This window comes from Oncorhynchus clarkii, chromosome 25 (assembly GCF_045791955.1).
Source record: "Oncorhynchus clarkii lewisi isolate Uvic-CL-2024 chromosome 25, UVic_Ocla_1.0, whole genome shotgun sequence".
Lineage (NCBI taxonomy): Eukaryota > Metazoa > Chordata > Actinopteri > Salmoniformes > Salmonidae > Oncorhynchus > Oncorhynchus clarkii.
This window is the reverse complement of record NC_092171.1, coordinates 19,644,768-19,670,311: the sequence shown is the minus strand read 5'-3', so window position 1 is coordinate 19,670,311 and position 25,544 is coordinate 19,644,768. Positions and strand designations below refer to the sequence as shown.

General features: G+C 43.0%; 1 protein-coding gene across 10 annotated transcripts in view; it reads left to right on the top strand.

The window, feature by feature from the left end:
• LOC139383506 (G patch domain-containing protein 2-like) overlaps positions 1 to 25,208 on the top strand; it is a 39,155-nt gene extending 13,947 nt beyond the window's left edge. For 3 of the 10 annotated variants that reach the window (XM_071128065.1, XM_071128067.1, XM_071128066.1), the window contains exons 4-9: positions 2,424 to 2,588; positions 2,889 to 2,968; positions 3,094 to 3,189; positions 3,289 to 3,380; positions 16,269 to 16,357; positions 21,474 to 25,206. In XM_071128065.1, coding sequence (XP_070984166.1) covers positions 2,424 to 2,588; positions 2,889 to 2,968; positions 3,094 to 3,189; positions 3,289 to 3,380; positions 16,269 to 16,357; positions 21,474 to 21,643 — 692 coding nt within the window. In that variant the 3' untranslated portion in view covers positions 21,644 to 25,206. Of the gene's footprint in view, positions 1 to 2,423; positions 2,589 to 2,888; positions 2,969 to 3,093; positions 3,190 to 3,288; positions 3,381 to 16,268; positions 16,358 to 16,972; positions 20,506 to 21,473 lie in introns of those variants that run through there. The other 7 variants (XM_071128068.1, XM_071128069.1, XR_011628738.1 and 4 more) reach the window with 6 other exon arrangements.
• The last annotated feature ends 336 nt before the right edge of the window (positions 25,209 to 25,544 follow it).

Genomic DNA, 25,544 nt, shown 5'->3' with positions numbered 1-25,544 from the left:
CTCCCCCTTCATAGTAGAATCCTGAAACAAGGTTCTAAAGACTGTTGGCATCTAGCGGAAGCCTTAGGAAGTGCAATCTGACCCCATTTACACTGTATATTGGATAGGCAAAGACTTGAAAACCAACAAACCTCAGATTTCCCACTTCCTGGTTCGATTTTTTTCTCAGGTTTTTGCCTGCCATATGAGTTCTGTTATACTCACAGACATCATTCAAACAGTTTTAGAAACTGCAGAGTGTTTTCTATCCAAATCTAATAATTATATGCATATTCTAGCTTTTGGGCCTGAGTAGCAGGCAGTTTACTCTGGGCACCTTATTCATCCAAGCTACTCAATACTGCCCCCCAGTCCCAAATAACTTAAACTGCATTATCATTACACAGGTGCACCTTCTGCTGGGGACAATAAAGGCCACTCTAAAATGTGCAGTTTTGTCACAATACAATACCACAGATGTCTCAAGTTTTGAGGGAGCATGCAATTGGCATGCTGACTGCAAGAATGTCCACCAGAGCTGTTGCCAGAGAATTGAATATTAATTTATCTACCGTAAGCCTATGTTGTTTTAAATATTTTTGGCAGTACGTTCAAAAGTCCTCACAACCGCAGACTAAGTGTAACCACGCCAGCCCAGGACCTCCATATCTGGCTTCTTCACCTGCAGGATCGTCTGAGACCAGCCACCCGGACAGCTGATGAAACTGTGGGTTTGCACAACTGAAGAATTTCTGCACACACTGTCAGAAACCGTCCCAGGGAAGCTCATCTGCGTGTTCGTCCTCCTCACCGGGGTCTTGACCTGTCTGCAGTTTGGCGTCGTAACCGACCAGTGGGCAAATACTCTCCTTCGATGGCCGCTGGCACGATGTAGAAGTGTTCTCTCCGCGGATGAATCCCGGTTTCAACTGTACCGGGCAGATGTGTCGTGTGGGCGAGCATTTTGCTGATGTCAACATTGTGAACAGAGTCCTCACAGGGTGGTGGGGTTATTGTATGAGCATGCATAAACTACGGCCAACGAACACAATTGTTTTTTATCTATGTCAATTTGGATGTACAGAGATACCCGTGACAAGATCCTGAGGCACATTGTCGTGCCATTCATCCGCCGCCATCGCCTCATGTTTCAGCAAGAATCTGTACACTATTCCTGGAAGCTGAAAATGTCCCAGTTCTTCCATGGCTTGCATACTCACCAGACATGTCACCCATTGAGCATTTTTGGGATACTCTGGATTGACATGTACGACAGCTTGTTCCAGTTCCCGCCAATATCTAGCAACTTCGCACAGCCACTGAAGAGGAGTGGGAAAACATTCCATAGGCCACAATTAACAGCCTGATCAACTCTATGTGAAGGAGATGTCGCACTGCATGAGGCAAATGGTACACACACCAGATACAGACTGGTTTTCTTTTTAAAAGGTATCTGTATTCCCAGTCATGTGAAATCAATAGATTAGGGCCTAATGAATTTATTTCAATTGTCTGATTTCCTTATATAACTCAGTAAAATCTTTGAAATTGTTGCATGTTGCGTTCATATTTTTGTTCAGAGTATTTGCACACAAATGTGTTTCCACCGTCATTTCCCGCATAATAAATTTTACAGACAATAATTTCCCACCATTTCGAAGGAACAAATTCTGTCAGCATTTATAAAATTACACCAAAACCTCCTGTTTCCATCACAGCTATTGTGATTTTGTTTTATAAGTTATTACTTTCCTCGCATACAAACTGTGGATGAAAATGTGCTTTGTGTCATTTACATATGTATATGCAAATTAAATAAGATGACAAAGGTAATAATGGTGCAAAATGAAAACAAAAAGCATGTAATAAGCCTTTTAATTCTAGCATTACCTGAATGTTCAGAGGATGGAGCTATGCCTGTGCTCTTTGTAAGTGTAACAGAATGCTAAGACTAGAAAGAAAGAGGTTCTGATACAATAGGCTGGTTGCCGGGCACCCAGGCGGCTCTAATAAGGCGTTGTCATGTCGTGTTAATGAGCGCTGAAGCCTCTGCTAATCTCATTAGCCGTGGTGGGGCGAGGCGGCCCCTGATTTAACAGTTGTCACTACACCTTGACTGTGAGAGGCATGCGCCCCGCTGACTGACAGGTCTGTGGAGAGAGCAGTGTCTGGGGACCAGGGTGGTCTGCTGTGTGGTGGTGGAGAGGCTGTCAACAAATAGAGAGAGGATTGATGCAGGCCAAGTAGGAAAGATGCCCTCATGCAGTCAGTACTTCATTCCATGGTTAATTGTACAGCACTAAATTATAAATTGGTGCAGCCCATCCGTGAAAATACTTTTGTATCATTGTTTAAATGTCATGCAGAATCATATTGAGCAGTTATGGAATTTCCCAATGTACACATTGTGACTAACAGTGTTGAATTTCCTGCCTGTGCTGTAGGTGATGATGAGCAGAGTGACTGGTTCTTTGAGGGGGAGTGTGGAGCGGGGGGGATGGGCATTCCCAGCCTGCTGCCCAGCTGGGACCCAGATACTCCTCCTGTCCTCGAAGTACCAGACTCAGCTCCTCCCACCTTCCTACAGCCTGCACGGCCCACTCAGAGAGGTGATGAGCTAATCAAAATGCTATACATAAAAATAAATATTTAACCTTTTTTATCTAGGCAAGTCAGTTTAAGAACAAATTCTTATTTACAATGACGGCCTACCCCGGCCAAACCCGGACGGTGCTGGGACAATTGTGCGCCACCCTATGGGACTGTAGTGACGCCTCTTGCACTGAGATGCAGTGCCTTAGACCGCTACGCCACTCGGGAGCCCATTTACATTGTGAAATAACAGAAAACAACAGAAATTGTCACTCTCTCCGGTTCTGATTGGGTAACAGTGTGGTTTGGTGTTGCAGGTTACCATGCCCGTCTGAACCGGTTGCCTGGCGTGGCTGCCCGCTGCATCAGGAAAGGCCGGAGGAGGCTTCCCAGTAAGGTGAGGGCAGAGTGGCACACTAGAAACACATTCCTTGACAAACATTAATGGATACCAGGCTTTTAATGCATGTATTTAACAAGTTATGTGATATGTTCTAAAATACCACATTTTATGTGTTGCAGGACAACAGTATGTCAGTGTCTATGGAGAGAATGAAGCATTTCACTCAGGACCCCTATCAATGGCTGCCTTCCATTGGAAAAAGAGACCGGAGCCAGGTATATTTGTGTTGAATTATTGAATAAGACATTTCATCTCTCTAGCCCTATTTTTGATGCGTCTGGGTGAACTCCTAACATCTTCTAAATGTGTTCCAGTTCAACCCTCTGTGTCCGTTACCTGTTTATCCCATTGACATGGTGCCAGACAGCTCCCATCGGAGATGCTCCTCTTCCATCTGCAAAACCAGGTAGGGGATGCACACAGCACTCATTATTGTTGGCATGGTTAAACTCCGCCTCTCCTGGGCCTATTGGAGCCATTCAGCCCATTCCATTCTGAAGCTCAATATATTGACAGATGTGGTTAACTCTTAAATGAACCAGTCGCTAAACACAAGTCGTGATTTAACCGATGCATGCTACATCAAAGTTCGTACCTCAGAGACATGTTCAATATGTGCGAGGGTGAGAACATTGACCAACTCCTCAGAGACAGGAGCTCAAAGTGTGACATCGTGACCTCCAGACTCAGGTGGGCATACAGATGACATCACATCAAGCAGCTGGGCTAACATGTTAAAGTTGTGCTTTGGTGCTATTGGCGTGGGCATTCATGGTCTTTAGAGTGAATGAGAGGAGTGGTGTCATAGAAGGTCATGTTAGGATGAGATCATGGGTAAGGCTGGAGAAAGACTTGTGTGATATTAGCCACGTCCCCCATGAGACTAGCTAGCACAGTCAGGTACTGTATATGGGGCAAGCTTGACCCCTGGTCTATACAACAGACAACTCTTCACTGGGATATAAGACTCCGCTGAATAATAACTGATGTATTTTTCCAAGGTTGTCTTTCTCGAACATAGAATATATTCATGTAGAATCTTTGGTTTCCAGTGTTTCTGAAAAGGCTAAAAAAATATAAATAATTGCAGAAGTTTATCTAAAGAGTTTTGCTCAAAGCCTCTAGCTCCAAGTCAGCCCCTGTACTGCTGGATCTGCATGGGGATTGTTGAGGAGCTGAACAGCCCTCAGTCTGAGACTCTTCCTTGCATTGTTTCCAGTTCCACAGTGCCTATTTACAGAGCATTTTGTATTCTGTTTCAAGCTCTCTCTCCTGGGCTAGTTCAGAAAGCCCTCCATCATTTCTTGATGGGCAAAAACACGAATGCAATGAAAAGGCTAAACTTCTTAGATTTATTTTCTTAACTGGCTCTTTCTTCTCCACCTGAAAGGTTCCTTCAGATTCCAGTTTGAGGCATTGTGAATACTAATTTCTATCTATTAAAAAGCCCTCATATCCCTACCATGCTCTCATTTGAATGCCGTCTCAGGGGAAGCCTCTTAATTCCTTTATAGAGGGATTCAAGACCCTTCACTTCAAAAAGTATAAATCATACTCCCAAATGAACGAGGGAGAGAGGGGGATTGACGAGTGGTGCTTCAGATGTGTCCCGTCGGACGGCACAAGCCTGAATCCATCTCCCCAAGCAGCTCAAATCCATCCTCTAGTGACTGTCCAGACTTACCCTGGACAGTCACTGGAGGTCACCCCCCTCCACAGTCACACCCCTAAACAAGTCACCCAACACATAAAGTGCCTCCAAATCAAATTTTATTGGTCACATCCACATATTTAGCAAATGTTATTGCAAGTGTGTTGAAATGCTTGTGTTCCTAGCTCCAACAGTGCAGTAGTATCTAACAATTCACAACAATACACAAATCTAAAAGTAAAAGAATGGAATTAAGAAATATCTAAATACAGTGCCTTGCGAAAGTATTCGGCCCCCTTGAACTTTGCGACCTTTTGCCACATTTCAGGCTTCAAACATAAAGATATAAAACTGTATTTTTTTGTGAAGAATCAACAACAAGTGGGACACAATCATGAAGTGGAACGACATTTATTGGATATTTCAAACTTTTTTAACAAATCTGAAAAATTGGGCGTGCAAAATTATTCAGCCCCCTTAAGTTAATACTTTGTAGCGCCACCTTTTGCTGCGATTACAGCTGTAAGTCACTTGGGGTATGCCTCTATCAGTTTTGCACATCGAGAGACTGACATTTTTTCCCATTCCTCCTTGCAAAACAGCTCGAGCTCAGTGAGGTTGGATGGAGAGCATTTGTGAACAGCAGTTTTCAGTTCTTTCCACAGATTCTCGATTGGATTCAGGTCTGGACTTTGACTTGGCCATTCTAACACCTGGATATGTTTATTTTTGAACCATTCCATTGTAGATTTTGCTTTATGTTTTGGATCATTGTCTTGTTGGAAGACAAATCTCTGTCCCAGTCTCAGGTCTTTTGCAGACTCCATCAGGTTTTCTTCCAGAATGGTCCTGTATTTGGCTCCATCCATCTTCCCATCAATTTTAACCATCTTCCCTGTCCCTGCTGAAGAAAAGCAGGCCCAAACCATGATGCTGCCACCACCTGCCACAGTGGGGATGGTGTGTTCAGGGTGATGAGCTGTGTTGCTTTTACGCCAAACATAACGTTTTGCATTGTTGCCAAAAAGTTCAATTTTGGTTTCATCTGACCAGAGCACCTTCTTCCACATGTTTGGTGTGTCTCCCAGGTGGCTTGTGGCAAACTTTAAACAACACTTTTTATGGATATCTTTAAGAAATGGCTTTCTTCTTGCCACTCTTCCATAAAGGCCAGATTTGTGCAATATACGACTGATTGTTGTCCTATGGACAGAGTCTCCCACCTCAGCTGTAGATCTCTGCAGTTCATCCAGAGTGATCATGGGCCTCTTGGCTGCATCTCTGATCAGTCTTCTCCTTGTATGAGCTGAAAGTTTAGAGGGACGGCCAGGTCTTGGTAGATTTGCAGTGGTCTGATACTCCTTCCATTTCAATATTATCGCTTGCACAGTGCTCCTTGGGATGTTTAAAGCTTGGGAAATCTTTTTGTATCCAAATCCGGCTTTAAACTATCTCGGACCTGCCTGGTGTGTTCCTTGTTCTTCATGATGCTCTCTGCGCTTTTAACGGACCTCTGAGACTATCACAGTGCAGGTGCATTTATACGGAGACTTGATTACACACAGGTGGATTGTATTTATCATCATTAGTCATTTAGATCAACATTGGATCATTCAGAGATCCTCACTGAACTTCTGGAGAGAGTTTGCTGCACTGAAAGTAAAGGGGCTGAATAATTCTGCACGCCCAATTTTTCAGTTTTTGATTTGTTAAAAAAGTTTGAAATATCCAATAAATGTCGTTCCACTTCATGATTGTGTCCCACTTGTTGTTGATTCTTCACAAAAAAATACAGTTTTATGTCTTTATGTTTGAAGCCTGAAATGTGGCAAAAGGTCGCAAAGTTCAAGGGGGGCGAATACTTTCGCAAGGCACTGTATTAGGATGAACAATGTTGGGTGGCATCGACTAAATACAGTATATACATACAGTTGAAGTGGGAAGTTTACATACACTTAGGTTGGAGTCATTAATACTCGTTTTTCAACCCCTCCACAAATTTCTTGTTAACAAACTATAGTTTTGGCAAGTCGGTTAGGACATCTACTTACATTTACATTACATTTTTCCAACAATTGTTTACAGACAGATTATTTCACTGTATCACAATTCCAGTGGGTCAGAAGTTTATACGCTAAGTTGACTTTGCCTTTAAACAGCTTATAAAATTTCAGAAAATGTCATCATGGCTTTAGAAGCTTCTGATAGGCTAATTGACATCATGAGCCAATTGGAGGTGTATCTGTGGATGTATTTCAAGGCCGACCTTCAAACTCAGTGCTTCTTTGCTTGACATCATGGGAAATCAAAAGAAATTAGCCAAGACCTCAGAAAGAAAATTATAGACCTCCACAAGTCTGGTTCATCCTTGGGAGCAATTTCCAAATGCCTGAAGGTACCACGTTCATCTGTACAAACAATTGTACGCAAGTATAAACACCATGTTACCAGGCAGCCGTCATACCGCTCAGGAAGGAGACGCGTTCTGTCTCCTATAGATGAACTTACTTTGGTGCAAAAAGTGCAAATCAATCCCAGAACAACAGCAAGGACCTTGTCAAGATGCTGGAGGAAACCGGTACAAAAGTATCTATTTCCACAGTAAAATGAGTCCTATATCGACATAACCTGAAAGGCCGCTCAGCAAGGAAGAAGCAACTGCTCCAAAACCGCCATAAAAAAGCCAAACTACGTTTTGCAACTGCACATGGAGTCAAAGACCGTACTTTTTGGAGAAATGTCCTCTGGTCTGATGAAACAAAAATATAACTGTTTGGCCATAATGACCATCGTTATGTTTGGAGGAAAAAGGGGGAGCCTTGCAAGCCGAAGAACACCATCCCAACCGTGAAGCACAGGGGTGGCAGCATGATGTTGTGGGGGTGCTTTGCTGCAGGAGGGACTGGTGCACTTCACAAAATAGATGGCATCTTGAGGAGGAAAATGGATATATTGAAGCAACATCTCAAGACATCAGTCAGGAAGTTAAAGCTTGGTCGCAAATGGGTCTTCCAAATGGACAATGGACCCCAAGCATACTTCCAAAGTTGTGGCAAAATGGCTTAAGGACATCAAAGTCAAGGTATTGGAGTGGCCATCACAAAGCCCTGACCTCAATCCTATAGAAAATTTGTGGGCAGAACTAAAAAAGTGTGTGCGAGCAAGGAGGCCTACACACTTGACTCAGTTACACCAGCTCTGTCAGGAGAAATGGGCAAAATTCACCCAACTTATTGTGGGAAGCTTGTGGGAGGCTACCCAAAATGTTTGACCCAAGTTAAACAATTTAAAGGCAACGCTACCAAATACTAATTGAGTGTATGTAAACTTCTGACCCACTGGGAATGTGATGAAAGAAATAAAAGCTGAAATAAGTCATTCTCTCTACTATTATTCTGACATTTCACATTCTTAAAATAAAAAGTGGTGATCCTAACTGACCTAAAACAGGGAATTTTTACTAGGATTATATGTCAGGAATTTGAGATTAAGTGTATTTGGCTAAGGTGTATGTAAATTTCCGACTTCAACTGTATGAGATGAGTAAAGCAGTATGTAAACATTATTAAAGTGACTAGTGTTCCATTATTTAAAGTGGCCAGTGATTCCATGTCTATAAGGCCTCTAAGGTGCAGGGTTGAGTAGCCGGGTTGTACCCGGCTAGTGATGGCTATTTAACAGTTTGGTGGCCTTGAAATAGAAGCTGTTTTTCAATCTCTCAGCCCCAGTTTTGATGCACCTGTACTGACCTCGCCTTCTGGATGATAGCGGGGTGAACAGGCCCTGGCGGTTGATATCCTTGATTATCTTTTTGGCCTTCCTGTGACATCGGGTGCTGTAGGAGTCCTGGAGGGCAGGCAGTGTGCCCCCAGTAATGCGTTGGGCAGACCGTACCACCCTCTGAAGAGCCCTGCGGTGGCAGGCGGTGCAGTTGCCGTAACAGTCGGTGATACAGCCTGACAGGATGCTCTCAATTGTGCATCTGTAAAAGTTTCAGAAGGTCTTAGGGGGCAAATTTCTTCAGCCTCCTGCGGTTGTAGAGGCACTGTTGTGCCTTCTTCACCACACTGTCTGTGTGGGTGGACCATTTCAGATTGTCAATGATGTGTATGCTGAGGAACTTGAAGCTTTCCACCTTCTCCACTGCGGTCCCATCTATGTGGATAGGGGCGTGCTCCCTCTGCTGTTTCCCGAAGTCCACGATCAGCTACTTCGTTTTGTTAAAAGAAGTTATTTCCCTGGCCTCTCTCTGCCAGGGCCCTCACCTCCTCCCTGTAGGCTGTCTCGTCATTGTTGCCAATCAGGCCTACTACTGTTGTCGTCTGCAAACTTGATGATTGAGTTGGAGGCGTGCGTGGCCACGCAGTCATAGGTGAACAGGGAGTACAGGAGTGGGCTGAGCACACACCCTTGTGGGGCCCCTGTGTTGAGGATCAGCGAAGTGGAGGTGTTGTTTCCTACCACTACCTTGGGGTGGCCCGTCAGGAAGTCCAGGACCCAGTTGCACAGGGCGGGGTTCAGACCCAGGGGCCCGAGCTTCATGATGAGCTTGGAGGGTACTATGGAGCTATAGTCAATGAACAGGATTCTGACGTAGGTATTCCTCTTGTCCAGATGGTGCAATGGCGATTGCATCGTCTGTGGATCTATTGGGGCGGTAAGCAAATTGAAGTGGCTCTAGGGTGTCAGGTAAGGAAGAGGTGATATGATCCTTAACTAGCCTCTCAAAGCATTAATGACAGAAGTGAGTGCTACGGGGCATTTGTCATTTAGTTCAGTAAGTGGGGACAGCCGACTGAGATAGGGAAAGGTTGAATATGTTCGTAAACACTCCAGCCAGCTTCAGAAAGTATTCACACCCCTTTACTTTTTTCATATTTTGTGTTTCAAAGTGGGATTAAAATGTATTTAAATTGTCATATTTGGTCAACGATCTACGCAAAATACTCTGTCGAAGTGGAAATAAATTCTAACATTTATTACAAATGATAAGATAAATGTTCACCTCTGAGACAAAATATAATAAGAATCACCTTTGGCAGCAATTACAGCTGTGAGTCTTTTTGGGTAAGTCTAAGAGATTTGCACACCTGGGTTGTACAATATTTGCCCATTTATTCTTTGAAAAATTCTTAAAGCTCGTTGTTGATCATTGCTAGAAAGCTATTTTCAAGTCTTGCCATAGGTGTTCAAGCCGATTTTTAAGTCAAAACGGTAACTTAACTAGGCCACTCAGAAACATTCACTGTCGTCTTGGCAAGCAACTCCAGTGTATATTTGGCCTTGTGTTTTAGGTCATTGTCCTGCTGAAAAGTGAATTCGTCACCCACTGTCTGTTGGAAAGAAGACCGAACCAGATTTTCCTCTAGGATTTTATCACCATTGGTCTCATGGTGAAATCCCTGAGTGGTTTCCTTTCTCTCTGGCAACTGAGTTAGGAAGGACACCTGTATCTTTGTAGTGACTGGGTGTATTGATACACCATCCAAAGCCTAATTAATAACTTCATCATGCTCAAAGGGATATTCAATGTCTGCTTTTTTTCCAAATAGGTGCCCTTCTTTCCAAGGCATTGAAAAACATCCCTCATCTTTTTGGTTGAATCTTTGCTTGAAATTCACTTCTCAATTGAGGGACCTTAAAACATACAGATAATTGTAACAGTTTTGACTTGAAGTTATTGTTTGTAGGGGTACCAGAGAAAATATTGATTTCGCCTTTTTGTTTGGGAGGGAATGAGTCCTGTCTGGTCCGTCAAGTCTACACCAATACAAAGGACTCATGTAAAAGTCAGTATGGACATACACTTTTCATAAACCCTTAAAACATTGGAAATAAAAAAAACAATGGTTATTTTGCGTGGGTTGTATTACCAACATACACTGCTGAAAAAAATAAAGGGAACACTAAAATAACACATCCTAGATCTGAATGAATGAAATATTCTTATTAAATACTTTTTTCTTTACATAGTTGAATGTGCTGACAACAAAATCACACAAAAATGATCAATGGAAATCAAATTGATCAACCCATGGAGGTCTGGATTTGGAGTCACACTCAAAATTAAAGTGGAAAACCACACTACAGGCTGATCCAACTTTGATGTAATGTCCTTTAAAACAAGTCAAAATGAGGCTCAGTAGTGTGTGTGGCCTCCACATGCCTGTATGACCTCCCTACAACGCCTGGGCATGCTCCTGATGAGGTGGTGGATGGTCTCCTGAGGGATCTCCTCCCAGACCTGGACTAAAGCATCCGCCAACTCCTGGACAGTCTGTGGTGCAATGTGGCGTTGGTGGATGGAGCGAGACATGATGTCCCAGATGTGCTCAATTGGATTCAGATCTAGGGAACGGGCGGGCCAGTCCATAGCATCAATGCCTTCCTCTTGCAGGAACTGCTGACACACTCCAGCCACATGAGGTCTAGCATTGTCTTGCGTTAGGAGGAACCCAGGGCCAACCGCACCAGCATATGGTCTCACAAGGGGTCTGAGGATCTCATCTCGGTACCTAATGGCAGTCAGGCTACCTCTGGCGAGCACATGGAGGGCTGTGCGGCCCCCCAAAGAAATGCCACCATGACTGACCCACCGCCAAACCGGTCATGCTGGAGGATGTTGCAGTCGTCTGTCACATGTTCACGTCTGTCACGTGCTCAGTGTGAACCTGCTTTCATCTGTGAAGAGCACAGGGCGCCAGTGGCGAATTTGCCAATCTTGGTGTTCTCTGGCAAATGCCAAACATCCTGCACGGTGTTGGGCTGTAAGCACAACCCCCACCTGTGGACGTCGGGCCCTCATACCACCCTCATGGAGTCTGTTTCTGACCGTTTGAGCAGACACATGCACATTTGTGGCCTGCTGGAGGTCATTTTGCAGGGCTCTGGCAGTGCTCCTCCTTGCATAAAGGCGGAGGTAGCGGTCCTGCTGCTGGGTTGTTGCCCTCCTACGGCCTCCTCCACGTCTCCTGATGTACTGGCCTGTCTCTTGGTAGCGCCTCCATGCTCTGGACACTACGCTGACAGACACAGCAAACCTTCTTGCCACAGCTCGCATTGATGTCCCATCCTGGATGAGCTGCACTACCTGAGCCACTTGTGTGGGTTCTAGACTCCGTCTCATGCAACCACTAGAGTGAAAGCACCGCCAGCATTCAAAAGTGACCAAAACCTCAGCCAGGAAGCATAGGAACTGAGAAGTGGTCTGTGGTACCCACCTTTATAACCACTCCTTTATTGGGGGTGTCTTGCTAATTGCCTATAATTTCCACCCATTGTCTATGCCATTTGCACAACAGCATGTGAAATGTATTGTCAATCAGTGTCGCTTCCTAAGTGGACAGTTTGATTTCACAGAAGTGTGATTGACTTGGAGTTACAGTGTGTTGTTTAAGTGTTCCCTTTATTTTTTTGAGCAGTGTAAATGATCACACACATTACAATAAACAAACAATGAGCTCTGGTTCCTCAAGAAAAGTCCTGCACCTCGGGCCTAAAAGAGTCCAGCCCGGTAAAGGAGTTCAGTGAACTCAAGTGACTTTAGTCACGCAATGTTTGTCCGTTCATAAAAGTGTAGCGTAAACCCAGTCTCAATCATACAATCAAAATTACAAACTCTTTTGCCACACAACCATAAACAGTATCAAATCTCAGTAGTCTTCAACTACAACTGACCACAAATCAACACGGTAGAAATCACACTCAAACAAGTGAAATACCGTATTCAAAAAAAGTTGTCAGACAACCCAATCCGCCAACAGATCTCCAGCGGAGAAAGGTCACGACAAAACTGCGGAGACCAAATGAGATGTGTAGTCCAAAGGAAGAAATGAGTGGATCCGATCCTGGTTAAACTTGAGACAAAGCTACAAAGCACACTTTTAAATACAACAAAACAAATGGAGTAAAGAAGCTTTCGGAACTGAGGGTTGAACACATCCTCATTCACACCACCATCATTAACCCACTTTTGTGCAGCTGATACTGGCTATTTAGTTGGGAATTAAAGGGGAAGTGTCCTATTGGAAGGAGAAGCAGAGACGGTTCAGTCAAATTCAGGGCCGTCACAATGTGTGGGGTACAGAGATGAGGTAGTTATTCAAAAATCATGGTAACCACTATTATTGAACTCAGAATGAGTCCATGCATCTTATTATGTGATTTGTTAAGCATATACTCCTGAACTTATTTAGGCGTGCCATAATAAAGTGTTTGAATGCTTATTGACTGAAAACATTTAAGCTTTAAAATGTTTTAAATACATTTTTTTAAACATCGTCAAACATCATTCCACTTTAACCTTATGGGCCATTGTGTGTAGATCATTGACACAAAATCTATATGTAATCCATTTAAATTCAGGTTGTAAAACAACAAAATGTTGGAAAAGTAAAGGGGTGTAAATACTTTCTGAAGGCACTGTACATGACACACGCTTACTGGTGTATGTGCTAACGCACACACTCACACATGCACTCCCTTACATACATTTCATCAATATTCTTATATAGGGCATCAGCATGGTACTGACAGGGTGGGGATAATAGTGCTGTGTCTCTAACACAGAGCATCGATACTCAGATTCAGAAACTGTATTAAATAACACCTTGCTCACCGCAAAGTTTACTCTTCACATAATTGGCTTCACTATATTTTCATTTATTTTGAGGAACTTATTCAAATGATCGATTCTTATCACTGAGCTCTCATGTATCTATGCCTTTTATTTACTTCAAAATACCCTTGAAAGAAAAGTGTTTTGGTCTGTAAGGGAAGAATAAACATTAATCTTGTATCTGGCAGAGGTTGAAATAATACTGCGTTAATAAAAACCTGTCATCTCCTATTTTGGTAGAGTTGATGGCAACCATCAGGGATTTGATAGGAAGTGCTTTAGGCTGTATAGGACTCCATGTTATTTGTCCTAGTATGGCCGTGTGAATGGGCACAGTGAACAGTAGGATTTGGCTCTAACGTTCTGGGATGGTGGCCATGTTAAAATGCATAACTGCCTCCCACCTGAGCCGGCCGCACTTCGGTTATATCTATTGACTTTTTTTTTTCTTTTCTAAATGACATTTGTGGCGCAAGATAAATCATAGTCTTACGCCACTCCTCTCCCAGTTTTCATTTTAATTGTGAGATCTCGGTGTCAGCAGTAAGTATATTGGTGTGAGTGGCCTATTGATTATTGATTTGGGGCTATTGATCGGCTTCCCAGGAGACTTTAATCCTTTCTGATTCATTTGAATACCTTTATTCATCTTGCTATCCTGTTCACACCTGAAGTACCGTGTACCCTAATGAAAATAGGGGGCAATTTTGTTACTTCTGCCCCTCTTCTTTTCAGGTGTTCTTTTTAATTGATATATCTGCTTTTGGTTGTGGGCACCTGAATTACAGTTGACCCTGTGTCACTTTTGTTGTATTCTTTACCTAAGGGACCACGCTGCTTTTAAGAGTGTCTTTTTCGTTGTATGACCCATGTGACATGTCAAATGTATCGCTCAGACATTTTCTTGAATGTCCTCGATGTGTCTTTGCGAGAATTGAGTTCTTGTTCGTCGTCTTTATTGGATATTGGGTTATTTTTCCATGGCTCAACACAGCTCTGCTATTCTTAGTTGGTGATCCCTAATTCACTGACTTTCCCTTCTTTCTGTGGGACTCTTCTAGTTTACCGTTACATTACATTGAAATGTTAAACGTTCCCATGTGCAAGGAAACATAACTTTTCACCTGACTTTTTATCTGCTCATTTTGTAATGTTGCCATATATATCTTGCAGGAAGATCACTTGCATGTATTGTGTGTTTTATCTGTAAAACTGCTTCTCTTAAACACATCTTAAACCCACTCTATTGCAAACCAATTTCCAAAATAGCTTTTTATTACACCTTTGAGTAAAATTGTAGCTGTGTTATCCCGCAGTGAGCTACTCAAACAGCTACAAATGATGCATAACAAGCCTGTTACCAGAGGCCTTTTGGTTCCATTTTTTAAACGAGTTGTCCCGTTTAGCCTTCCCTAATGAGCCAGCTAATGGTATTCTAATGTTTTATTAGCATGTGACTGAGTGTCTCTGTGGGCTCCATGTGGCCCCTGAGTGGTCCCTGCTCCTCAGCCTGTAGTCTGGGCCTTGGAGGGGAGGGGCCAGACAGCCTTCCCTCCACAGGATCTCTCCCGCCAGGCTGCAGCCTGGGCCCCAGAGCACCTGCCCGATCAGGACTCTGTGTAATGAGGGGAGCATTGGAAGGATGGACTTCTATGCATAAAGACCAAATGCATCAGGGTATTACTTTTAATACCGCGGGCGTGCCTCGTGAAATAATGCGACGTTTAAGCACGGATCGATTTTGGAATTAAAAAGTTAGTTTGCAAAGATTTACTGTGGGGAGTTCAATGTCTGAGCTCTTTATCAGGGGCACAAATGGCTGGTTATGTGCTGTCCGACAGAGGGATTGTACGATTGAGGGATCGATAGGCGCGTGATTTACTAACTGGAGTACAGGTAATCAATAAGTATAAAAGTAAATGAAATATGCATTACTGGGATTTTATTAGAGTGGGGTAGCAGGGAGGGAATAACAGTCAAGCCATTTATTTTTATACCTATTGATTATACAACATAGACTTGACTCAAAGCGTTCCACACACAGCTTTCTGCACCCTCTCCTGCAGTGCCGTCATGTGATTAATGGGTGTTGAGGTCATGGATGGTACATGCAGGCTGTTAAAAGGCAGCCATGACAGGACCCTATCCTATCTCAGCACATGTTTGACCAGGGAGGTTTATGTAGCTGACTGCTCAGGAGGAGACACCACGGTTAACAGGGGTCTGCTGTATTAATGTCTTCCTTTGTTGTTTTGCACTGCAGAGATTTCTTCTTTTTACAGATGGGTCTTTACAGGTGCTTTCAACCAATAAACAATGTTGTCAAAGTGGATATAGTGTTGTGAAACGTGAGATAATACACCATTTCGTGGGCGATATCATGCACTGGCACTATATGAGCGCAGGCACACACACACACACACACACACACACTGAGTCAACTCATCACATTGCCGGCTCTTGGTAACGTCAGTCCCTCCCCCTCAGCCATGGCGGGGACCTTGACCTTAACTTTACATCCCAGTAATCAAGGCTAGGAGGGGCTGTGGAGGCTACTGACATATGACACAGGAGGTCCACAGCAGGGGTACTTTGTTTAACTGGACCCGGCAGCGACAGATGCACAACCCCTACACCTCCTCCTTCCTCCGCTGATATTTTTTGTTAACGTTTCAACAAAACTCTGAACAAAATGGAACAAAATTCTGGTGATTCCCTCCAGTAAAGAAAAACAGTTTGTAGTATTTTTACCTTCTTTTGGGTCCAGGGTTGGATATTCCCTTGCAGCAGTGTTCTAGAAACTTCTAACTGCTCATGGAAAAGCCATAGCAGAAAGGTTCAACACTCGTATTTTTCTTTTAGACTCAAACAGAAAAGATAAATGAATAATCATTTGAAACAACCAAAGTATTTTTATTTTATTTTGTCCTCACATTTCAGTATACAGATCCATAGAAATTGGAAAAGGATGGTCTTTGAATAATTTTGTCTGAGATTAATGTTACAGCTCTGTGTCTCTGACCTAGGCAGACTAACGTCCATCTGGGACTGCTGTGCACAGGGGACATCAAGAGGAGGAGGAAGACCACTGCTGTCTCTGTCACCACAACATCAGGTACCTGTCGCCATGACTACTGCACCTTTGACCTGTTTAACATTCACCTAACCTCTCATCGGGGCGCTTACTTTATTATACATCCTGCTGACAATACAGTAACTAATCCCCAAGACCACTTTCAGGTTAACAGAGTTTTTTTTATATTTTTTAAAACAGCAGACCAAAACATTGTGCTACTTGTACTACCCAACAAAAATGTACAATGCCTATCACATTTATGTTCAAATAAATGGTTTAGAATATATATATTTTTTAAACTTTTACTTTAGATGATCCTTTATAACCACCAATATAGGATGCATGTGAATCACATTAATTAATATAGGAATATAGGATACATGTGAATCACATCTATTAATATAGGAATATAGGATACATGTGAATCACATCTATTAATATAGGAAAATAGGAAACATGTGAATCACATCTATTAATATAGGAAAATAGGAAACATGTAAATCACATCTATTAATATAGGAATATAGGATACATGTGAATTCTTGAGTTTCTTACAAATAGTGTCTCCAGTATTTGTGAGACAGCAACATATTTACTGTTTATTAGCTGAGCGAAGAGTTCAGTCTTGACTAGTGTGTGCTGTTTTGTTGGCAGAACAGGGCTCTGTGGGCCTCCTGTCTGTCCTCCCATGTGGAAGTGGTCTGACTGAGTCTGAGGGAAGTGTGATGGGAAGCAGACCGTATTGGAGGCGGCACCCTGCAGCAGCTCCCTCGTCCGTTTGGGCTCGTAGAGCTGCCTTTTTTCATTAGACTGATGGCTCCGGGCTTGGCGTCTTTACCGGATTGAAATTTGAATTGGTTTGTCCACCTCTTCTCCAAAGTCCCCTCTTCCTGCTCTGCTCCTGCAGCCGCTGTTTGTCATTTAAATAACAAATGCCGGTGGTTTCCTGATTTAGTGAGGGGCGCTGGCCTTTGATGTATATTGATATTGCCGCACAGTGCACTGTACCGGGATCCATCATTCATTTGGATAAAAGAGGTGGAATTTAAAACCAGCCAATGCTTTACTGGGATACAGATTGCATCCATTTATTGCACTGAGTGATGGAACGGCCAGCGACTCTGTCCTTCACCTCTCCAGCGCTCAGCCACTTCCCATAAAACTAAAAAAAGATTCAAAAAGATTCACCCCTGGCCCTTAAAGACCCCTCATATTCTCCATGTTATTCACCATGTAGAGGCAGGCATGGGGATCCCTCAACATCCCCCCCCAGGAGAGATATGCAGTTAACATCACATCCAGCTGCTGGAACTGAAACATGGGGTTTATGCTCAACAGAATATTGTAAACATAAAAGCCAAATAAAATCACGAAAGGATACATTTCCCACTCAATATAAAGAAGTAGACTTGGTGAAAACAGGCAACTCGATCCGGAATGAAAAACGTTCTCAATAAATAAGAACTATTATTAAGAGGCAGATTTTTAAAAACTCTTAATAGGCCTAATGAAAGTTATTACCATATTCACAATCTTTTTGAAGTTTAATGCTTAAGTTTACAGTATTTCCCCATGTCCCTGTACCAAGTTGTTTTTCCTGGTTCTGGAGTCTGATGCCCCCGTACCAGAGTGATTTATCATGCAGGGAATGGTCATCCAATGGCAGTTTCTGCGGCTCCTACTGCTCTGTATAAATCTTTACTTGGCGCCCTGCTACAGTATTCCACGCCTCTATTTTGTCATATCACAGAAGCCAGGAGATACACATCGGCTCCTAAATGCATTTGCAGTTTATTTGTAGAAATAGTAATAGGTATTCTCATTATAGCTGGAATGAACTATTCTTCATACACATTTATTTTCTTTCATAGTTTAGCATTCAAATGCGTTTTCTTCCTTGAATTTGCAAGAATTCCTTTAGATATATGTATAGTTTTTTTTGTCCTTTTTTCCCCCGGTGTAGAAGAGTTTGGGAAGTGAGTTTCTTGTATTGTGGTTGATTTTAAACTCTGTAATAAGTAGTGAACATGGCCTGTAGCTGGAAGTGTCTCCCAGGGTTCCTGAGGGTATTGCTGAGATGGTACCTAGCTGTTGCTGTGTCCTCCATCTTTACACACTTAGCACTTATCAGCTCAAGTGTTGAAGCTGGCTGTGAAAGAACTTATCAACCCAGGTATCTGTTTGTATAGGACGACCACTCCACTTGTCAGGCTCAAATTGGCCATTAAATACACTTCTCACTACCATCAATCCAACAATAGAAGAAGACCACATCCCGCCAACAAAAACTGAACGGAAAATGCAAATACCTGGTTTCAATGTGTGACCGATGACATCACCACGAGTAATTTGCTTAGGATCCGTTCTACAGAATGTGTTAAAAAGTGTCATTTTCACATTATGTAGACACTGTTCCTTTAAGCTGCGTACTGTGTTCAGATCTCAACCTCAATTCTAGATTTAAGAAATCTGATCATTGCGAGGGACATTTATTGACTTTTTACTACATACATTTTGAAAAAGAAAATGAAGAAAAGGTTTCAATGTACACTATTCCAAGAAATATACCTATGTTGGGCACGTTTCATTTGGTTAATCTACATTCAGAGTAAAAGAGAATTCATTGTATGCATTGGCAGGGATAAATCAGCAAGTATAAAGGTCCTGATGGATTTTAATACCCTCTGCTTGTTTCACATGCCGACTAATTCATTATTCAAATTTCCCCCTCCCCCACTGTATTGCACAGTGCCCTTCATTTGAAATTAGGGACGAGGGCTGATAATAAGCACTAACTCACACACTCATACAGTGCACTTTTTTAAAGAAGCTAGTACATGTGTCCTGACTGTGTACGTAACAGTTTGATCTGAAGTTGCATTGTTTTCTATCCATTTTACATTTGTGTAAATTATTGGTTTCCTCAAACCATTTATTACATCATTTGCCGGCAACCAACATTTGTGTACATCACCCTCCTTCAACCTTGGCAGCTGCTTGGCATGTAACTTAGCAACCTTACATTCTATCATGGGACCCAAGTGGATGCCCATGGTGGGTCCAACCCCCAACCTCCCAACCTCCCTGTGTGGCGCCCACCTCCTTGCCTCTCCATCTCTGTGTGTCTCCTTGGTGGAGCCGGAGCATGGCTGTTGTGTGACAGATCACCTGCGTCTGAGACCCTGCATGTTCCTGCCCGCCGGTCCGGCCCCCTCTCATTAATGCCCAGGTTGGTGCGACGGGCGTATGGCAGCACAAGACAAATAACGCCAGCACTCAGCCATCACTTCTGCTGACAGAAATGCAGCCCAGCGCACTATTTCGCCCTCTACCGCTCCACTCTGCTCCCCTCAGTTACCCTGTCGTGTCCTTCAAAAACCCACCTGCCCCTGCCACTAGCACCGCTCCACCAAAGTTTCAGGGTAGAGTCGCTGGCTGCTGTGTGGGGGTGAATACGCATGAGTCCTCACAGTTTGGTTAAAGGTGTTTTGGTGGGGGACTTGATTTTCCTGTTGCTTCACATGTATCACAGAAAACAAAATGTGATCATATGGATGATTGTTTTCTTCATTGAGCTGCCGTCCTTTACTGGTTCTTCTATGTTCAGTTCTGCATTACAGGACCACACAGCACTATTACAGAGTAGCTGGTTTGAACAGTCAGGTACTAGTAGTGTTTAAGTGTTCCAGCCCTCTTCTGAGGGATTTGATTTGAATGTCCTCTTGTGGTCCAGTGAAATGGATGGAGCCTGGAGTGTATGGGAGAAACACACAAAGGCTAATGATTAAAGGCCCATTCAGTGCTGTTCATTTAACTGTGAGAATCAGCAGACCCATTACTGTCAATGTGTAATTAGCTGATTAATAAACAGGGGAGGGGAGGGGAGGGAATGGCTCCAGGAAGTGCTGTAATGATTGTTTCTGAACAGCCTCACATGAGAGGTTGTTAAGATGCCAAGATGGTTCCATTCACTCCACCCATTATTGCACAAAACAAATGCATGTAATTCTCACATGGACTCAGAATCTTTGCTTTGTATAATTTTTATTGACCACCACAGGATCTCATATTAGATGTTGTTATCTAGGTAACATATTTCACAGTGTATGTTTCAGGGGGACTGAGACATTTATTCATGGAAAGTCACTGATTTGTTTTTATTAATGAAATAAACAATACTGAAAAAACAATATTGATGAAATATCACTACTGATAAAAGTTACAATTAAATACTATTGTATTCCGCATGATCAATCTTTCAGCGGTGGATACACTGTCGTCTGTTCCCAAGGCATTATCAAGTAAGAAAAAAAACTACGGAATTTGTATTCATAACTTTGACCGTGTTTAACCTGAGATGTCCAAGTGTTTGGGCTCAACCACAGCAACAGTTAGTCATCATTCCCTCCAGAAATATTAATCAATTATCTAGCCCGCCGGATGAGTTTGGGGAAGAAGTCATCTGGAAAGAGGCACAAGCAGATATAATGGGAAAGAGCAAAAGCACATGCCAGTGAATGCTGTAATGCCTAATCCTTTGAGACAACCCAGAGCCACAATGTCACTTCTAGTTCCTGTGTCCTCTGCTCCTACTCTACCTCACAAAAAGTCTGTGTGACTGCCACTAACTTCTGGAGAGACCAACACAGATTGATTTATTAACGGAAAGTAGGAAAGGAGAGCAGATATTAGAAAGTGCAATTGTTTTAGAGTTCTTTTTTACTACAGTGTAAATTGGCTCGAGAAGTGTTTCAGATATTTCCCCTCCCTCCAACTCTTTGAGCGTATTGAGACAGAATGGCTAAATAAGTGAGGAGGATGAAGATGGTGAGAATGAAGTTGTTTTGAGTCAAGATTTTCAGTAAAATGGTACTACATAACAGCCACACAGTGTCTCACTGAAGTAGATCATGTTCAATGGGAGAGTTTTAACCATAGGAGAATCAGATTGCCCTTCTAACAACCGAGGCCACTAGGCATATGAGACCAAAAAGGATTGAGATCGATTGAACAATACATAATTAACTATTAGGCCATATGATAACTGTAGATTTATAGTGATAATGCATTCATGTAGATAAAATGAAGAACCGTCTTTGAGTTCTAAAATCAAAAGACAAGTTAACATTTATTTGTGTGTCCTTCTTCTCTGCAGCATGCATCCCCTTCCATAAAGATGACCTGGGAGAGGACACGTCCACCTCCTCCACCTCTCTGAGCATGGAGTCTGCAGGCCCTGGGCCCTCCACGTCTGACAAGCAGGACTTCATCAAGCCTGGGACTTTATTCAGACCTAGCCCCCAGAGGGAGCAGGAGCAGGACTGAGGGGGAGGGAGGGAGGGGGAGAGAGAGAGGGAGAGAGCGAGAGAGAGGGAGAGCACGCCATTGCTCTCTGAATCAGCATTGTGCTGCTGGATCAAGTCTTTCCATCTAGCATTTAAAGGATGAATAATGTTAATGCAATCAAGCCCAGTTAATCACTCCGTAGCCAGCCATTTCCTTGAAGAGCCTCCTCGTCTTGCTACTCCAGACTGCAGCACCAGCCAGGCACCTCCTCCTGTCTCTACAATACACAGTCTGCAGGCCACCTGCCCATTACTCAGGCCCAACAATTATGTCTTCTTTGAGTTGCGTGGCATTTGTCAGCAGGGACACTGAAATGATGGTCAGGGAGGGTTGAGTGGTTGGGGTCTGCTCTGCTCTGCTGAAAGCCTGGGAGAAGTGGGACCAACAGGTCTGCTCTGCAGCGTATGTAGCAGCTGACAGATAGGAGAGCATCAGAATGTTCTGCCTCCTCATGCTGGTACAAGGTTCAGAGAGGTGACCACCGAGAGAGAGCGGCACAAAGAACAGGTCTCCTATTAGCATGGATTGGAAAAGCTACACTGGCTACAACGTCTCTCATTAGCACAACAGAGAGGGGCTGTGGCTGTGCTCCTCGGAGGGGCCTCTTTGTTCTCTTCAGCTCACCTTCCTTATTCAAATTTCATAACACATTCAAGTTCAAGGCAAGTCGCACAATCCGTTTTCAAAACCCCGTTTTTTTGTGGAAAGCGGTTGTTTTGTGACTGACTGGGCTAATGTTGAGTGTGTTGAAAGTCAGGTGGAGAGGGATGGGGGAGCAGGAGAGGAGGGTAAATAACAGTAATCTCCACCGTGTTTTAAGTGGCACACAAAGAGGAACCCTGGTGTCTCTAGCTAGCTGTGAGGCTGGGCTGTGACTGTCTGCCCTGACATTACCTGGCATTCCCTGGCCGCCCGCCCACAGCAGATAAATGGGCAGTGCCAGGGGCACAGAGAGATCAGTGTGGTAGCATCATGATAGCATACACTCACCATCCAGTACAGGGCTCAGGAGTCCCTGCATTAGAGAGCAGAGGGTTTACTCCTGGATGCCAGTGAGATCAGTGATAATGAATAACTGTAAGAGAATGAGAGGACAGCTTTCCCTACTGACTCCGCTCCCTCAGTGGTTTTATATCACACGGCCCAGTCACATGAGCCCAGTCACACTCACTCTAACCAACATTGTGCAAGCTCTTCAGAGATGAGACAAGGTAGTTGGTTATGTGGAACATTTTATTTTTATGCAAAGGAATCAAGTGATACATTGATTTATCAGTGGTATGATTTAGGAAACCGCTCTTTATGAACTATATTTGGCTAGATAACTATGTCACTAATGCAGTATGATTATAATCTTGGATCATTTTCATTGGTCATTGTGCACAGTAAATACATAGCTATACAAAGCTTTAGAAACAATATTTAAAAAATATTAGGTGCAGATAACACTTCTGTGGAATAGTCACGGTTTTATAAATTAGTGTGAGATATAGATCTGCAGTGATCCTTTTGAGAAGGTGCTAGCTGACGTTTTAGAAATGCTGTGTGTGTATACTCACCTAAATGGATGCCTCTCCCAAGACATCCTGCTACAGGAATCTGTCAGTCTGCAGACAGACAGAAATAACCTCCACCCTCAGACCGCCAGCTCCATCCTGAAGAGAACACATCAGTGGGTACCTGAACACAAGAGAGGCTACTCAGCTTCTCAAGGAACCACAGCACTGTTGGATAAGAATATTACATGTCATACAAAAATATGCTAATGTTAAAGGATATTGTGAGTCAGAGCTTTTGCTAGATCAGCTCTGTTTTAACAAGTGCTTGGTCTTTCCTGGAGAGGTCCCTTTCCCTAATGCCTTATCCGTCACTCTGTGTTTTGGTGCCAAAGGAATTGACAGATAGGAAGGAATGTTCAGATCAAGTTTCGTCAATTGCAGGGGGAATGCCTTACCTGGCTTCCTCCATAGTAATTTGTGTTCACCATGATGTGATGTCTCAGCCAGCCCCCCTCCAAAATGAATTTCCAATGGCCATGCAGACAGGAAGTGGGGAGAGAGAGCGTTACGTGCACCCAGTCAATTGCCCTGTTACAGTTAAGGAATCCAGCGGGCTGGTACCACTCATATTTCATCCTGGGTAAAGATTACCTGTCAGGCCCACGGGAGATGTATTGATCTGTTTTCCTTTTTCCGGCAGCAATCACCTGACAAAGGCACCTAGGAGGCGAGTGAATGAGTGATGCCCAGTCCGTCTCCTCCAGTGGGAGGCTTCCAGGCCGTGTCCACTGAACAGGGGATGGGACGGGATGGGGGGGATGAGGAGACATAATGTAGTCATAAACTCTGCATGAACCTACTCTCTGAACAAGCAGGGAAGGCTCATTCCTCCATCCCTGTAGGTCAGAGGTCATTTGTGAACTCGCTGTTTGGGCCACTTTTTTATTTTAATATTTTTTGTTTGTTATGAATTGCATTTGTAGATGGTTGATGGCAGAAACACAGATACAGCATGTGTTGATTGCTAACACATCTGTGGTATCTGGTTACCGCAGTTCAGTCCCTGCTGACAAATGTAGATGTTGTGGGTCACAATGGTTGGCTCTGGTGAAATAACCTTTGTCAATGACATCAGTGATCCAGTCAGTCAATAGGAAGTGTTCTATTCAGAGGTGATCTGTTAAAGATGAGAAAACAACTGTATGTTTTGTTTCTGTATGTCTGGGCACTCTTATCCATAAGTTCCAAGCACTCTGTTCACAGGATCTCTGAGTTAGTGATGATGGTACTGCACTATCAAGGGTCAATACTATTGTACATTATCCGTTCTGTATTTCTTGGCTGCTTGAATAGACTGATATTTTTTGCATGGATTGTCAGAATGTTGATATACTCTATGAAACCTTAAACATAAACATAGTGTTCATTACATTGCACTCATATTGTATGATATAAAATACGAAAGGTCCATCCATAGATGTAGATCCTGGTATATAGATATGCATTTATTATGGCATCTTCATGACTTCTAAGTGCTAGATATACCGTGATAGACAGAATGACGAAACTGTCTTGATTATATTTGTAGTTTTATTACAAGGATTTTAAACTATTGTCGTAGGCAGCTATCCCATATGACTAATAGCATCTTATCTTGTAAGCTGTTATGTTTATATTTGCGTAATTGCTTTGCAAATGATCTAAGGAGGATTATTTTTATTCTGTCCTTAGAAAGCCTGCACTGTGTGTTTGTCGTTCTGTTGATGTCAGAAATACATTACAGTATTTATGTAGTTGCTAGATAAACTTAATATAGTATACAGTATTTATGCCCAACTTTCCATACCATGATTTCATTTAATGTTAAATTAACATTAGGAAAGTTAAACAAATTAGAACATTATGAATCATTAATCATATACCCATGTGTATTTTTATCACTGTGTGTCTTCAATACTCAATGTCCATGCCTTTCAAATATATTTATCCCAAAGGCTGTAACTGTGTGTGTTCAATACATGCATTTTAGTGTTTGGGATCTGGGATGATGTCTCTGGGAATTCATTTTCACCTGAAGCAAAATGATTCACTTGGTTCGGAAAAACATATTTGGACACTTTTCTGTCCTTATTATTGATCTCTGACATGTTTGTCACAACAGGAAGGACTAACTATTTGTAAACCCCCCCAGTCTGCCCATCGCTCTAGTCACTGTTAATTGAACAGTGGCTCCTAGATTGCTGTGACAGAGGAAAAACTCTGTAGGATTGTTGTGGAGCTTATCGATACTGTAGGTCCCCCGCTGTTAGTTAATCTTGTCTGGATGGTGAAGGAGTCGCAGCAGCCACTTTGCCATGTGTTGAGAGTCGAGCAATTCTCTC